Source organism: Chionomys nivalis, chromosome 5 (genome assembly GCF_950005125.1).
Source record: "Chionomys nivalis chromosome 5, mChiNiv1.1, whole genome shotgun sequence".
Lineage (NCBI taxonomy): Eukaryota > Metazoa > Chordata > Mammalia > Rodentia > Cricetidae > Chionomys > Chionomys nivalis.
Window position 1 is genome coordinate 2572165 of NC_080090.1, and position 17650 is coordinate 2589814.

The 17650-nt window shown below is 41.6% G+C and overlaps 1 protein-coding gene across 3 annotated transcripts in view; it reads right to left on the reverse strand.

Annotated features, from left to right (window-relative positions):
• Disp1 (dispatched RND transporter family member 1) overlaps positions 1 to 17650 on the reverse strand; it is a 158945-nt gene that overhangs the window by 48191 nt on the left and 93104 nt on the right. For 2 of the 3 annotated variants that reach the window (XM_057770642.1, XM_057770643.1), the window contains one exon: positions 7657 to 8179. In XM_057770642.1, the coding sequence (XP_057626625.1) occupies positions 7657 to 8162 (506 nt within the window). In that variant the 5' untranslated portion in view covers positions 8163 to 8179. The remainder of the gene's footprint in view (positions 1 to 7656; positions 8180 to 17650) is intronic. The other variant, XM_057770644.1, reaches the window with a different exon arrangement.

The following is a 17650-nucleotide window of genomic DNA, read 5'->3' on the forward strand; positions in this document are numbered from 1 at the left end:
AGGCAGCAGCAACTGTTTCTACAGTCAGCAGTACCTACCTGTCTACTCTCCAGAGCTACACTTACATCAGATTCAACTAAAGAGCCCGGACAACTGTGAACTGTGTGAGCTGATGCTCTTGCTTTCAGAGCAACTGCAATGATGACGTGCAGTGGTTTTGGAGGGATCTGTGACTTCCAGAGTTTGAAGGATATTGTTTATCTGCTATACAGTTTTTTATTAATGTAGGAATTTGATCCTTGAGATTTTGAAGAACATTTTTATCATTTCTTTGATATACACTAAACAAAATTCAATCAATAAAATGCCAACTAAGTTGACAAAAAGGGGTCATCACTCGCAAATATAAATGCTTTTATGCCAGGGATATGATTCAGCTGGTAAATTGCTACGTAAGTATGAGGGCCTGAGTTCAATCCCCATCACACATGTGTGGAGCCAAGTGTGGTGGTGTGTGCTAGCCAGCGAGCTCTGCATTCTGAGAGAAACTGTTGCAAAAAAATAATAATCATGTGGAAAGCAACTGAGGATATATGATATGACTCCTGGCCACCACATGCGCACACACACACTCACTCACACACACACACACACACACACACACACACACACACACAAATGGCTGTTATTCTATACCATATAAGTTCAATTAGTTCCATTTGCTGCCACGATTGAAAAAGGATCTCAGCTCCTTCACAGAGCCAAGAAAGGGAACCTGGTCCAATAAGACTCTCTCTAATGACAGGAATCAACCTTCATCTGTGCTGTCTAGCAAAACCACTTGCCGTAAGGCCATGGAATACTTACAATGTCACTAGTGTTCCTGAAGAATCAAATTTCAGGTTTTATTGGATCTAAGCGAATGACGAAGGTCTAAAGACTAGACTTTACTCCTTCTTCTAAAAGCTACCTGCCCGGGAATCCTAAAGATATCATAGTTTACTTCAAGAAATGAGGACAGAGAACGCTTTCATGGTTAGTAACATTTTTCTGGCACAAAAGGAAACAGGATAGGAATCTGCACAAATTTCCATATAATATTAGCTTCTGTAGTGACACTGTTGCTTCACTTCTGTGCTCCAAGTAACATAACAAACACTCAGGAGGACAACAGCCTATCCATGCCAGCCCATGCTGAGATTATGCGTCTACCCAGTGTGCACCACGCTCCCATCTCTGAAAATGAGAACCAGGTTTACAGCTCTCACCTGTGCCTAGCACCAAACAGCAAGCCCTCAGCGTGTACCTGCTAACAGTGAGCAGCAACCTTTGATGTTCTCCACCTAGCATCTCAGAAAAATGTGTGGGTTGACTCTGAATGGCAGGGCAAAGCCAAGATGCTAGGTCTGTGTCAATGCCCGTGCTGATGAGGAGCGCAGCACACCTTTTATTTGTATTTCTTGGCTAAACTGAACAGCAGTATCACCAGGGCTGAGGACTGAGGAGAGGGTGGGTAATGCAGCCCAGCAGAGCTGTAATGGTACCTTGAGATGCTGTAATATACTTTATTCAAAAAAATGTGCACTAAAGGGGTGGCGCTTATCTCTTTTAATACAACACATGAATTCTCATTTTTTACTTTTTAGAAAAAGAAAAAGCAAGCACAGACAACAACTAATCTCTGATGGCAGAACAGGAAGCGTCTCAGGTGGTCAGAGACTGGCAAACCAGAAACTGAAGGAACAGAAAACACAGGAATCAAAATCATTCTGTTGCAAGGACACAATGGCAGCAACACTTGGTTAGCTTTTAAGGGGCCAGTGCCAGGTTCAAGGGTCCCCCTGTGGCAAGCATTGCTAACTTGACATAGCTCTTAAATCCTCTGGTGCACTACACAGAACACTCAGCAGTAACTGTCTGTCTGTAAAAGCACCTCCAAAGAGACAAAAATGTACTTGGCAGGTACCCCAAAATATAGGTTCATCATGATAATGAGCCTATGGCACGGCCAGGTATGGGGGGCTCTGTGATAGCAGGAACCCTTGCCTGCAATATCAAATTAAAAGACAAGTGATTGACATCAGAACGCTTGGCTGCTATTTTTGGATACAAAACTCCTTATTAATTGTACAGTAATATTATGGCTCTTTCACTTTAATATGACAGTACGACCGCAGAAAACGACTGTGTACTGCGAGGCATCTTCCAACTTCTGGATGATAATGAGCAATCATCACTGCACAGGCTTTACACAGCTGGGCTGCACTTAGGGTATAAAGGTAAGAAAATGCCTCAAGACCATCTCAAATGACTCCCCTCTCCCTAAATTCTGTTTCCTACCCCTCCTTAAATATATTTTTTAAACTAGAAAATAGATTTAAACCTCAAACTTATGGTACCTTTGCCTCAGCCTTCTGAGTTCTAGGATTACAGGCAGGTATATGCCCTACTCTGCCCAGATAATATGATTTTATTTTTAATTTATAACCAGCCTCCATGACCTTTCACCTCATCTCCCTTTATTAATTTCTAACCGTCCTTCAAAGGTCACACAAGTTCCATTCTCAGTCAGACCTAAAGTTCATTCACCTCATTAATTCCCACTATCTCTGAACTCCTAGAATTCTTTATTTTCATTGCAAAATTCTCTTATTTATAATATTCCACTTATTCTACTTTTGAACTCCCAAGTGAGCAGATGAACAAGCAGGTTTAAGACTTGCTGGCACAGGCTTTGTTCTATGACAGGGAGAGGCTATTTCCTGCCTTTCTGAATTCTCTCATGTCCCCTGCTAATCAGGTTAGCTAATGGCTGAAGAGTGGCTATGAGGACAGGAATCTACAAGTGAAACAGTCTGAAGTTTTAAAATGATACATTTTAAGCTATTTTATATTCAGTGATAAATGAAAGTAAAATAGGATATATCAGTTGTAACCTTTGAGCTGGGTGGTGGTGGTGCATGCCTTTAATCCCAGCACTCAGGAGGCAGAGGCAGGTGGATCTCTGGGTTCAAAGCTAGCCTGATCTACAAAGCAAGTTCTAGGGCAGTCAGAGTTTATACAGAGAAACCCTGTCTCAGAAGAACAAAATGAAAACTACATGTAACTTTTTCAATGATCTTGAAGAAAGAAACGACACACAGGTGACTGACACAAGAAGTCAATGAGGACCTGCACTGTGAAAGGAAGACATGGAAAGATGACACCTTAACATAGGCAGCAAACGCTGGGGTCAGCGTTAACATCGTCTGTTTGACCTTTGGAACCACTCTTATGGCTTACGTACTTTATGAATAAATAAGAATGCTAAGAAATAAAATATATAGCAGGCAGGCTGATTTGTAGCACAGATGCAAATAGTGTTATAATGATCAAGAGCATGTAGGAGCCTCTATCTTTGCACTTAACCATAGGCTGTCAATCTTTAAGGCATCCTTTATGGAAACGTTAAGTCACGAACACACCTTACATCAAGTACTGTTAATGTCAACATGCACTGTTGCGCAATGCATCCCAGAGCTTTAGAAATGTCCCGCACCTGGAAGAGATCAGCCTCCAGGAGCATCTCCAGGAGAACAGGATAGCAGAGCTGACAAAAGCCGTGCCATGTAGCATTCTCATTCCGGAATCCCCGTATCCTCTTCTTCCTCAGCTGAACTGCTCAAATCTATCACCCACAGGGGCTTTGCTGACATTTTACCGGTTGGGGAAGAGGAGGCTGCTGCTGGCTCAGTGCCTGGCCATGCCACAGTCAAAGTCTATGAATAAATACTCAGTGGCCTGAGGTCTTTTGAGACACCCCCTAACAACAATACTGTCCTCAATGTCACTGCCATGAACTACCCAGAATCATTATGCTTTCAAGAGAACTCAGGGGACAACAATCTTTTTCTCTTATTTATTAGTGTGTGTGTGTGTGTGTGTGTGTGTGTGTGTGTGTGTGTGTTGTACAGGTACTTATAGAGGGCTGGATTTCCTTGGGTTTCACGTAGCTGTGAGCTCCCCAACATGGGTACTGGAAACTAAACTTGGGTCCTCTGCAAGAGCAGCAAGCATTCTTAACCACTGAGCCCTCTCTCCAGCCCGACACCACTCTTCATGGCTCTTCATGGCTGTTCTAGCACTGTACCCTGCTTTAATAGCATGCAGCACCAAACCCCAGGCCCTCTGGACACTGTAGGCTCTGTTGTTCACTCAGGACCCCTTTTCTATCTTCTCCATCTCTATGACTAGCATTACCCTTCGCCTACCTCCTCGGAAAATAAAAATCAGCTGTTGATTCTTCTAGACTCTGCTCTAGTCACCAAATCCACTAGCATCTACTCCCTCTAGAATTGACTTCTTCCTAATTCTTAGTTCAAGTCACCATCCTTCCTATCTAATGTTGTCTTCCTGTCTACCATAGTCCTGGCCCAGTTCAATCTGTCTTCCACCAGGACAGTGAAATGTGTATCATACTCCTACCTAGGATACCACACTCAATGGATGTCTACTCCCAAAACAAAACAGGTACAGCAGCAGTGTTGGCAAGGATATAAAAAACCGAATTTTGTACACCGCTAGTGGGAATGTAAAGTGGTACAACCACTATGAGAAAACAGTATGTGAGTTATTCACAAAAGTCAAAAACACAACCACCATAGGATTCTGAAATCCCACCTCTGGTGTGGGTATATATACCCCAAACAACCGAAAGAGGGAATTCCAGTAGGTATTTGACACACCCAAGCTCACAGTAGCATCATGCACACAAAAGGCAGTGTCCATATGTCCATGTCCATCACGGATGAATATATTAACAAAATGCATCATTCCCATACTGTCACATGCTATGACTTTGTTGAGTCTTGTCAGCACACAAAGTGAAAAACCAGTCACAAATGAACAAACACTGCAATTTTACAAATATGAGGTACCCACAATACTCAAGTTTGTGAAGGAGAAGACAGAATGGTCAAGGCTGGAGGGGAGGAGAAAGGGACGCTAGTGTTTAATAGGTACAGATTTTCAGATTGGAAAGATGGGTCTTCTGGTTTGGGTGGCCATGACGCTTGTTCAGTAACATGAATGTGTTTAATAATATTTAACTGAACACTTACTCAAACATGGCTGAAAAGGTATTTTATGCAATTCATATCTGACACACACACACACACACACAAACACATGTGCACACATACAAGGAGAAACAGAGGCACACAGAGCAACAACAATGCCTCAGAATGAGTCTACAAAGCCTTGGTTTGCAATATCCTTCAGGACTTGGGCCCAGTTCACCTCTCCGCTTACTCCTCCTCTCTCTTCCACTACAGTCTAGGGATGCTCAGTTATATTGGAGCTGGGCTCATCCTACCTTGCAGCTCTTTGTATAAACATTGTCTATAAGACAACGGCTCTGCTCTCTCTCCACTTGTGTGATTCATCTTCAGCCCTGTGTGCTCCTTCTTGGTAGGATTTATCACAATACTGTAGCTGTTTATTTGATTTACCTTTCTAGTAGTTTAAAGACTTGATGAAGGCAAAAAAGATATTTCTATCTGCTTAGAATGACATTTTTGGTGTGGGCATATACGAGTATCCAATGCATATTGTTGACTATATATGCAAATAAATGCAAGAAGTGTGGGAATCATTCTTGAAGCAGAATAAAGTATACAATACATACAACATTTTCTGCCCAGGAAATCAGCTAACTTTGCATCCCTCTGTCTAGTTAAGATCTAGAGGAGAAGTCTAGGAACTCACTGTCCTACACAATTTGCAGTAAGTTCACTAGGTTGTAGAATCCCCAGTCCTAACCATGGGCAGGAGCGAGCTCAGCAAATTGCTATCAGTTTGAGTTTCAATGTTATTCCACTTAAAGTACACACGGGAGTCTCATTCATTTTGAATTAGGTCATAAACAAATGCTAAGTAAAATCCAGAAAATCTTGGCACAATCTGGCACATTGAAAGCACTGGTTATTTGCCCAGAGTTTTAATGCTTTACGACTTACTATATGAAGGTCAGCTTCAACAGCTTCAGTATGTATAACTAGCTGTCTCACCTCACACTCTACAAATATATATATATACATATATATATACATATATATCTGATGACTTAATCATATAAATACTTATGAGTATGTAATTTTAGAATCCACTAGTTACAGAGCTTAATTCAACATGGGAAGAGTCCAAACTTGATCCTGCAGCCCAGAGCTATTAGGACAAATCATCTAAGGCTAGCTTTGGGGGATTCCGTATACTTCTAGAACACAGAGGCTCTCAAATCATACTATGGAGACTGCTCCATTTCCTCCCCATGGTCTTTGCCCTTTTCTCGTATCTCTGTCACTTCTCCTGAAAGACCAAGAGTAGCCAATCTTGACAACTACAAAAGCTGACAAAAGTGAAGACTCTCTCCCCATACTGGACCTGGCTCTGAACCGACAAGAGCGCCTGCTGCATGTGCACAAGGGATTACCAGTCTGTAGTAAAAACAAACAGCAAACAATTAAGATGTCGCTGAGCAACACTTGTCAGGCACAAAAGAATAAATGCAGTGTGACTGTGTGCCCAGGAGCAGGTCAACAGCGCGGTCCTGGTGTGTGAATGCAGTGTGACTGTGTGCCCAGGAGCAGGTCAACAGCGCGGTCCTGGTGTGTGAATGCAGTGTGACTGTGTGTCCAGGAGCAGGTCAACAGCGCAGTCCTGGTGTGTGAATGCAGTGTGACTGTGTGCCCAGGAGCAGGTCAACAGCGCGGTCCTGGTGTGTGATGGAGTGAGAGGCAAAGACTGACAGGGGTGCAAGGAAGTTGTCTGGAGTGAGAGAAACGTTGTGTGTCATACTGAGATGTGGAAGACAACAAACATCAAAGTGCACCTTAAGCTCTAGTTGAGTGTGTGTGTGTGTGTGTGTGTGTGAATGTGTGAAGCACATTGATTGTAAAGGGAATGTTGTTCTTTTTCTAGTTCATAAAGACTTACTGCCTAAAATCACATAACAATACTTTGCTTATGAAGAACTCAGCACTCTATAAAACATGCCACCACTGCATACTTGCAGTGGCTATGACATCAAAGAAGTACTTCTAAAAACTACATATAAAAGAAAGAGGGATGATGCACAGAGAAGGAAGAACTAATAGTGATAGCAATTCTTATACCACCTTCAATCTACCAGATCTAAAAAAGTCTTAAAATCCCATGCTGCGGTTTATAGGCTCTGTGTGCTATGGAAGGATGTTACTTCCCTCTGATGTCAGTGTACCTACATAAGCACTCAAACCCTAAGAATAGAAACACACAGAATCATAAGGAAGCAAGTACTTTTAACTTATTTTTCATACAGGTTGGTCACTACTAATAACACATTAAGGAGGCCCCTAGTTGGGTAACCTCACCAAAATACATCCCTTATGCGAAGTAACAAAAGAAAAAAAAAAAAGCCATGGACTACACACAAGACCCCGTCACATCTACATATGCTCACCACACACACACACACACACACACACACACACACACACACACGTCAATGGATAACACAAATACATTATTTCAATTATATTTTAGTGGGCTTCGTACAATCCACAAAGTAAGTGTTTATATGGGTTTATTTCCTGACCATTTTTCTTTTCCCTCCTTCTTTGGGAGAAATAAATAGAAGCAGTCACGTTCATATGTGATCAGTTTAACGCTGAAAGCCAACATGACGTCTAGCACACTCACCTGATGATGGCCAGGTGCTGCGGTACAGGCTGATGTTGGAAATGGTCAGGCCACGGGTGATGAAGGCAGAAGGATGGTGAGGGCTGAAGGCAGTGTGCAGCCTGATATACAGGTGAATGGTTTGGACACAGAGATGCAGAGTATTCGGAATGTGGCTGCATGCAACACGAGGCCAGAGAGGAGGATGCTGTAGGACCAGCCTCGGGATGGCACTCTTGGTGACTGTTATGGCTGGTCACAGGGTGATGGTATGCACAAGGGTGGCAGCACTGAGCTGACATCTGAGGTGTTCTTTGGTTGTCTAAAGGCAGAAAGGATGACTTAACTGTGCCATTAAGTTGCAGGCATCCATTTGGGCTCGCTTTTGTTCTCGGGGTTTCTCTGGGTGTGAGCTGCTGGGCTGTGAGGTCTCCATCACTGGTGATAAGGGGACAGGGATTGGTAGTGCCGGTGGAGATGCTGCCATTGCTCAGAAGCACAGAATCACTCCCACTGATCACAGCCATGCTTCAATTTCTTGGCCCTAGAAACAAGAAAGATAGAAAGCCATTCAGTTCTAAGCAGGCAGGAAAATGGATAAATAAGGAAGACACTTAAAACATTTAAATGCTGCTCTTGGGAAATGAGGGTTGCTGCAGGAATCATGAGTCAGTGTCTGTGGAGGAGGGGGGGAAGCCACCACTGAGCCCCCTCCTCTACCTGTGTCTTCTTCTGTCCTCACTGGCTGCTTTCTTTACCCCACCTCTCCTCTCAGCTCTTGCTGTCTTTTCTTCCCACAGCAGAGAAGATACCAACAACACCTGTCAACTTCTAAGTTAGGATGGGCAAAATGAAGGGTGACACCAGAGGCAAGCAAGTGTGTGTTAAAATAATGTGCACAATCTTAGGGCTGGTTTATGGCTTAGAAAAATCTCAACAATTTAAGGTTTTTGTTTTTCTCTAAGTTACTCGGGTCTCAGTGTAACAGCAAGTCTATTGAAATAAAGATTAGTTAGTTGAAAATTCTTACAACACAAATTAAAAACACAACACAAAAAAGAGTTTTTCCTTTAGACACACTGTGAAAGCTGTCATTAATTTGCTAAGTTGTATACAATAGGTAACATTTGCATAAAAAGAATGATACTGTGAGATTTGTTATTTGTTTCACATTAAATTCTCACAGTACCAGGGACACTTCTGTGCAGTAAACATGCAACAGCAAAACTAGGCAACCTGACACCCCACCACACCCTGCAGCAACTGAACCACCCAGTCCATTCTGAGCAATATACACAGAAACAAAATACGGAGACTCATAGTAAGAATAGTCAGCAAACGCCACTCATCTATCCACCCTACACATGGACTCCTCTAGGTCCCTAAGCCTTCGTGTGGCTTCTAGAGTCACTTCTCTCCAGGCCCTCCCCACCTTGGACATATACAAATGTCAAGATGTGACCTCTCTTCTGTCTGCATGTGCACTCTCTCACCTATGCCATCAACTCAGCAGGGGCGGTCCTGAGCAGAACCTGCCAGTGGGCTGCACAGAGCCCCTCCTGGATACTGGTACCAGAGGATACTCAATGCACTCTGATGCAAATTCATTAGTGTAATCTTTATCTTTCAGATAAAAACTCTCACACAGTCAGGCGGTAGTGGCGCACGCTTTTAATCCCAGCACTCAGGTGGCAGAAGCAGACAGATCTTTATGAGTTTGAGGCCAGCCTGGTCTATAAGAGCTAATTCCAGGACAGCTAGGACTGTTACACAGAGAAGCCCTGTCTCGAAAAACCAAAAGTAAATAAATAAATAAACAAACAAACAAATCTCTCACACCTATGCATAAACTCAGCTAAATAAATACCACAAAGAATTAATTGCGCATTAAAATTGTCTTTACAAATTGTTTTAGTAGAAGATAAAATATGTTAAACCTTGTACATATTTTACATAGAAACTCAAAAGGTCTAAAAGGTCTTGCCATCACTTTCAAACTAGCCCCCAACTCCTTTTCCAAAGGCTACTGAGAAAATTTAAACTATGGTATATGAAGTAGCTTTCTGGGATAAAGGCACCCAGTCTAAGCACTCAGATAACATCCCCACCACAAGGCAATGTGAAGTCAGTGTATTATCTCAATCGTAGAAAGCAAGGCAGTTGGAGGCTAAGGTGATTTGCTAGAGTTAAGTGGTCAGCCACCACCAGTGCCTGCCATCCCACTGCTGCTCACTGACATTCCTGCTGAGGAAGAACAGAGTTCACACTGTTAACAGAAAGATGGGGTGTGTGGGAATACTCCCAAACCCACAAACATGAAGAACATTTCAAGAAGCTTAGCCTTTAAAAAAAAAAAAAAGCTAGCTAAGATTTAGCTTGTATAACTAGAGCAGTTGTAAGACAGGTTCTTGCAGGAACACTCACTAGAAGTCCTCACTTTCCCAGCTACCATCTGCACCCAGACTGCAAGCCTGCATCCAGGCCTGCAGAGCCACCCTAACAAAAGTATCTGCTGAACTGAGTGACAGATGTACGGAGGACAGAAGGCACTTCTGATTTGCACGTTGGTTAACCACATCAGCTGCTGAGAGAGCATTTGAAATAGTCTATTTTTTCATATTTAATGCAATCAATCCTACTGACTAATTGATCCTATTATCTACCAGCATAACTATTGGGTGGGTTCTGCTTGGAAGCATCTGAAATAAGTGGCTCTACGGTAGAGTTCTAAAGTGAATAGGACCCAAGACAGCTTGACACCAACTTACGATGCCTTCCAGACTACCCTAAAATTGTCCCTAGATTCTCTGTTTTCCATAGAGTTTTCTTCCTTCTAATTAAATCTCCTTGTCTTTAGGGGAAAATGTTATTTTCTTTATAACCAGAATCACAGCAATCCTTCTCCTTTATTCTTACTGTAACGCATGACCTGTTGTTCTGTAGGAGTTAAAAATGTTTGTATATGCCAAAAAAGACACTTAATTTTACCAAGTATCTTTTCCCCTCTATGATAAAATGCTGCTTTACAAATGCTGTTTAGAAACACAGCCTTGTAACCTGGAGAGTTCCTGGAACAAAGTAGGCCCTAGTAGGTAGCACAGAATGACGTGAACTCAGACTTCTCACTGCTGTTAGAGAAATGACAGGTGCCTTCTCTGATACAGCTCCTTTAATTATTATCATAGAATGGAAACAACCAATTGGATTCATAAGTAAATAAAATACAAAGAGACAAAAACAAACAATTGTTTTAAGAAATATCAATGACTTATTTAGGTTCGATAGCTGTATTGGTTTAGGGGTTCAGATGACCAAAATAGCAAAGCCTCAATCTGAAGTCAGGAGCTGACACTAAAGCCCATGCTGAGAGAAACCAGAGACAACGGAGGAAGAGAACTTGTCAGATCTAGGATGAAGGGGAACTAACAGCAAAGCATACGGAGCAGAGAAGAAATACAGGAAGTAGTAGTGCAGAAGGGGACTCTAGAACAGTGACCAATTTCACGCGTGACATCCCTGTGCTAAGTGTAAGGGTGGCAATATTTATTGTGGCATTTAAGTTTTGAGTCAAACATAAAGAATAACTAACAGAGACAGACGTGTTCAAGTCAGCACGTTCTCGAGAGCACACCCCAGGAAAGCTTTCTCAGCACCCAAGCCAGCGCGTTCTCGAGAGCACACCCAGGAAAGCTTTCTCAGCACCCAAGCCTAATGGGCTCTGGCCACACATTCAGTGTCCTACTTACTCGGCAGGAATCTGAGATGTCAATATCAATCCATTAAAAGCCACTGCTATCACCTCACCTCAGCCTCTCCGACAGTATTTGTCATGCACTGGGTGATCTAAATATGAAATGATGTTCCTAGTTTTAAAGCCTAAATTGTGTTTTAAGATGGAAACTGAGAGATGTGTAATTGAAAACAAATAGCATGGGTAGGTCTGAGTTTTCAAACTGATTCTACCAGTCACTAACTGAGATGATAGATCAAATTACCTACGTATCCCTGCCACAAAGTCTTTCTTCTTAAATTTGTTTGAAATGCAAAGTGATATGCCTCTCTAAGGCAGCGACAGGGCGCTACTTATCCACAGCTGAAATATCATTAGCCTCTGGTCTACTTGGGTAAAACTTCAGATATGTAAGAATGTGTATTCAGCTACATATATGAATGATATGCATATCATAAGGGACTGGGCTACAACACTTTAAGGGTGAAAAAGGCAAATTCTAATCAACAGAGAACTTAAATTCTGCCATATCTTGCTAAGTATTATATCAGCCTGGCATGATGGTTACATTTTTAGAATCCCAGAACTTGGGGGCTGAGTTTGATTCCACTGAAGCTACATAACCATAAGTGGATCCTGTAAGGAGAGAGAGAGACAGTGAGAGAGAGAGAGACAGAGAGAGAGAGACAGAGAGAGAGACAGAGAGAGAGAGACAGAGAGAGAGAGACAGAGAAAGAGAGAGACAGAGAGAGAGACAGAGACAGAGAGAGAGACAGAGACAGAGAGAAAGACAGAGAGAGAGACAGAGACAGAGAGAGAGACAGAGAGAGAGAGAGAAAGACAGAGAGAGAGAGAAAGACAGAGAGAGAGAGAGAGAGAGAGAGAGAGAAAAGAAAAAAAGAAAAACCACACCACACAGAACACAAAACAAAACTAAAATAAAAAAATGATTGAGGACTGGACCTAAAGGATGGGAGGAAGCAGGTGGACACCATTACGTACAAACAGAGCTATTTGTGGGAAACTCTACTGTTATGAATCAATGTGGTTAAGGTCAGGGGCTGTAGCTCAGTGGTAAAGAGCTTGCATGTGTGAAGCTACAGAACTGCCAGAAAGCAGTCTATGTGGTTAAAATAAAGACGTGTGTGTGTGTTCTGTGTGTACATGTGTGTGTGCAGGGTCACCACAGTTTGTATGCTTAGAATTATATCCTATAAAATACAAAGACGCACACTTCAGCGACAAAAAGAACACATAATTGAAAATCTTATCACATAATTATGATACAATCTGTCTGGATTTTGGAAATTTATCACTAACACAATATACACCAAACTATACTAACCACACACTCAAAGGATGCAATGATACTGAACAATGGCTTCAGAAGCACAAAGGTAGCTAAAGTCCATGAAGCCCATGAAGTCCCTGCTTGGAACTGGAAATCACAATTTCTATCTACCCAGAAAACTGCCAAGTTAAAATCTAAGTGTACTGTTGAAGAGGACACACAGACCTGATCCAGTTACCACAGTAACCACTTAGTGAAGACAACACTACCTTAACAAAGACAGGACTCCACCTGGAGGAACAGTGTCTCCCCTGCCATCAGAAGCACAACAGTTCCTCTCTGGGGTTTCCAAAGCACTTTCACATGCATCGTCTCACTCCAGTTGATCCCACTAAGAGCCTTCAGGACAACAGATGTGGAAGGCATTACCCAGTCTAGTTGGCAAAACAAAACTTGATATAGAGTCTAAGTAAGGTGCCCGGAGTCACAGCCCGATGATAAGTGGGGAAACTGGGAAGGCTAACGCCAGGCTAAGAGCTTCCTGCCCTCTAAGCTCAGGCAACAGGAGTTAGAACAGCACTGGCCCCAGACCCGTAGCACTAGAGTAAACGGTTAAGACTGCATTCCATTTTGTAACCAATCACACTTTCAGAAGAGTGATGCTCCCTAGAGCACATTCACAAGATTAAAATGCTGAATGTTTGTCCAGTGCCTCCAAACTTAGGGGTCTTCTGGGGATGTGGCTAAAAGACAGGTTCTGAACCATCTACCCGGAGGAGGCAACAAGCCTCCAGCAACATGTCTATGCTGTTAGTTCTTCACACACACACACACACACACACACACACACACACACACACTCCAGGAAGAGGAAAACCTCAAACAAGGCTACGAGGCCTAGGCAATGGCAAGAGGATGCACAATGCTAGGAGGTTGAACTGGAAGGCTCAAGAAACAAAGAAAGAAAGCATTTTTCTAATTAGGGCAGAGAACGCAGCACATTTTAACATAAGCTCTAATTACTTATTGAGCTTAATTATGGCTTATATCAATTATCCCAAACTAAGCTATGCCCAAATTTGATAAAATTTGACAGAATTTGAATCTCTTTGGTAAAACTTATACATACCTTGTCTCTTTTTCTCCAAATAGAAGATAAGTACATAAAAGGACTTCAAGTTTTTCTTTTCACAAAGGGTTAAAGGTAATTTGGGAGTATTTGTTTCTATTATTTATCAATTTTGTTTTAGTAGGAAATCGCTTCTCTGACACTGAGTGATACTCCCCTAAAATGATGGCCTTGGGTTCTGATCACGCTGGCTTCTCAGTGTTTAGAACTGTGGCAGGAGACCACAGCTTCTCTAAACGCTGTGAGAAGCAATGTATGTGGGCCCCGCATCTTCCGCATAGTGCTGTTCAGCTAGGGGAGGGGTTAGGAGGACATCAGCCAGGCTTTGTTTCTAGTATTTCTCCTCATAAAGCATTAGTAGAATTTTCAAAGTTACTCTGCTGTGTGAAGCACTTTCTCAATACTCCTATGAAGACAGTTTAACCCATTAGAGAGAAAACTAAGTGTCAACAATATGAAAGCCTCATCCAAATCACATGACTGGGATTCAATTCTACACCAAGACTCTAAGGGCAAGGCTTCCCACCACCTCAATATGACTCCAGAGAAATGCCAAGGTCAACCAGTATTTATAGGTTCATCAGAAACTGGCATAAATTCTGTCTGAAGACCCACATGAAATAGCCTCTAAATTCAGTATTTCCCAAGACAGTTTAAAAGGTTACAATTCAACTTTCAAGAGCATCAGAGACATCTCACTAAATTAGAGGTGCTATCCAGCCATTACTACATCACTAACTAGAAACAAACAAAAAACAAGCCAAAATATCCATCCTTATTCTCAGCTACTACACAGATAATATCAAAATAATGTAACTGTGACTTGAGCAAAGCTCATTTCTTTAGTTTAGAGACCTAAGGAGACAGTCTAGGACAGAAGTGTCTTCTTACCTTCTGAGACAAATTAACTTTATTTGAGTTCATAAACTTTCTGCCATCAAATTTTCTTTCAATAAGAATATTTATAAATATCTCCACCTAAGCACTGAAAAAATTTTACAGGTTGCCAAGAACCATACTAAAGTATTGTTGTTATTATTCCCCATAAGCGTGAGCTGCAGCATATTCGAAGCCATGTCTTTGGCCTAACCTCACAACCATCTACCTATTCCATGACCATCCCATCAGAGCTCGTAGGCAGCATGCTTTCCCACACTAGGAGCAGGCGAACTGACTTAGGTGCAGGAGCTCTGAAAGGATTAGATTTTTTTTCATGAGAACTTGCTGTCTGACTACTAAATTTGTGTATCAACTAGGTAGTTCAACTTACACAATAGCCACTATCACCTTTGAAAGTACCAAGCATTTTACCATTATATATCCACTCTGGATATGATTAAATATGTAATATATATTGATAAAGACATCAGAGAGAACAAACCATTAATGCTACATATCTTTATACAAAAGTACTGATAGTCTTTATAAAAACTTAATGACATAGGAGAAAATGGAGAGTCTTGGCCCACACTTATAATGGAACATGATAAAAGCTGAAAACTTTACAAAGATGGGAAATTCACCAGAGCAAATAAGAAAAACGCTGAACTTAGCTAGCTAGTGACGCACCATTGCCAAGACACAAATGCATACATGCAGGGATACATACACAAGGGAATTCGGGCTTACAGAAACATTTGTTTCATGTCCGTGTTCCTTCAGTGTCAGTTCTATCAGGAAAAGACAGGGGTGTAAAAATGAGAGCTCTTTCTTACAATCTGGGACAAAGGATGCTAACTGCTATTTTTATTTAGCAAGGACACCTACCTCCCTAAGTACGCACTTCAAGAGTTCTGTCACACACTGCAGCTATGAAGGTAGTACTTGGAGAAGCCACAGAAAGGATCACACTCACACTGTAAGTGAGCATCATGAGAGAGGTGAGACTCACTGTCTTTGAGTCTGTAGTTCAGAGGTTAAATTCCATTAGGTTGGATTATTTTTTATTATTATTACTTTTTAACTCTAAATCTGGAGTACTGTGTTAATCCATAAAATCAAAACTATACAAATTAAAGCAAAAGACGTTTTCTAACTCAGAAATGTCAAACAATGGTCACTGAAAAAAAAAAGGCAAAGTCCTTCTGAAGGTGGTTCCCTAACTCCCACCCCAGCCAAGGCAACATCTAGATCACAAGTGCTAATAGAAATGCAACATCTGCAAAGCTACACACGTGTTCCAACAGTCTCTACCTCGTCTGCACAGCAGAATCACTGTGGCAATGTATAGATCTTTTAATGACAGAAACAGACCCCTGGCCAGCAGTTCTAATTTCATTCATGATGCAATGGTATGGCCATCAGTGATTTTGTTAAAGCTCCCAAGTGAATCTAATATGCAGCCAAAGCTGCAATTCATAGTTGATGTAATTAATGCTCATCAGTTCTTAAAAGGATCCAACTGTCACTCAAAATATTCGACATTCGGAAGATAGTTCAGGAAATGTAAACAAAGCTCCACTTGTTTCCTTGGAGAGTTCTTGTACTGGAAGGGTGGAGGCAAGGACAGTACAGAAGAAGCCTTATTAAGACATCAGCATAAATGAGAGACAACTATAGAATTCCTGTGTACAATGTACAGAAACCTAAAACAAACAGTCACACAGTCTCGGTGACTTGGGGGTCTACTGAAGGCAGTTTAGAAAGTAACTAATTTGACGAATCAGTTTATTTCATTTACAGGAAAAGTACATCCATAATCATTGTCAGTTTCTAAAGACTCCAGCTCCTCCAACAGAAGAAAGTGTTCCCTGAAGTTCACACCAAGAAAGGGGAAATAATTCAGGTTATACTTGGAGCATCTTAAATTCCTAATGCTACAGCCACACAGCCTACAGATGACAAGGACACTTCCCAACTTCATATATAAGAATAAATAAGAAAAACGAAGTGTTCTGGAAATAAACAGGGTCCATGGAATGTAAGTCTTTGTCTTGAGGTCATCTGAACATCCTCTTTCCTCAAGAAAACTCAACCTGCAACAAGGCAACTGTCTTCTAGAAGTCAGCACTTCCCGACCATGCTGGATCACATCACTGAGCCAGCTAACAGAGAGCAGGCCACAGCCTCATCTGGAGACATCGCAAGGCATGACGCTTAACACTCCACACACTGCAAACCAAATCCTCAGAATTCATCAGCTTGGAGTAAACACCCATCACTGAGGTAAGCCAAGAGGAAAATCTTTCCATTTATTGCCACACTAAATGATGGGAAGATTTTTAAAAGTTATCTCATTCTGTCAAACTCTGGAATTGCTCACCAGAAAGTATTTAAAACTATTTGATTTAATGGTAATGTGTTTACTGAGAACTAAAGTTCCCCTACAAATACTGTGTCAGTCCCAAGCCCCCAACCCCTGCTGATCTATGAAGATTGAGAAGTAGCAAATCAAGTTTCCAGGGCAGTTTCCCAAATGGGTCCTTCCCTGCAAAGTCTGGCCCAGAATGTCCCAAGAGAGTCTTTTAGTTTATTGAGCAACTTGGGAAACATCCCCAAATCTGTATGAAACACTGATAAAGGCATCCTCCAAAAGAACTCTGAAACTCTGAAACTGTTTTAAGCTTAGAAAACACTGAATTTGTAAAGGCCTTTTCTTACTTCAATTTGATCAGTATATTTACTTTTAGTAAAACCAGGGTATAATTTTCATAATGATTTTTCTAGTCCTTACTTAAATTATCACTACAAATACTCTTGAATTCTGATACATGTTTTGTGTATGTATCACATGAACAGTACAGCATTTACTGTTGAGATGAGATTCTTGTTTGCTTGCAGAAGTAATTAACCCATATTTTTCAGTTCAACAGGTAAATATCCCTATTTAGTGACCCATATGAGAAGCACCTACTATGCGCCTTGT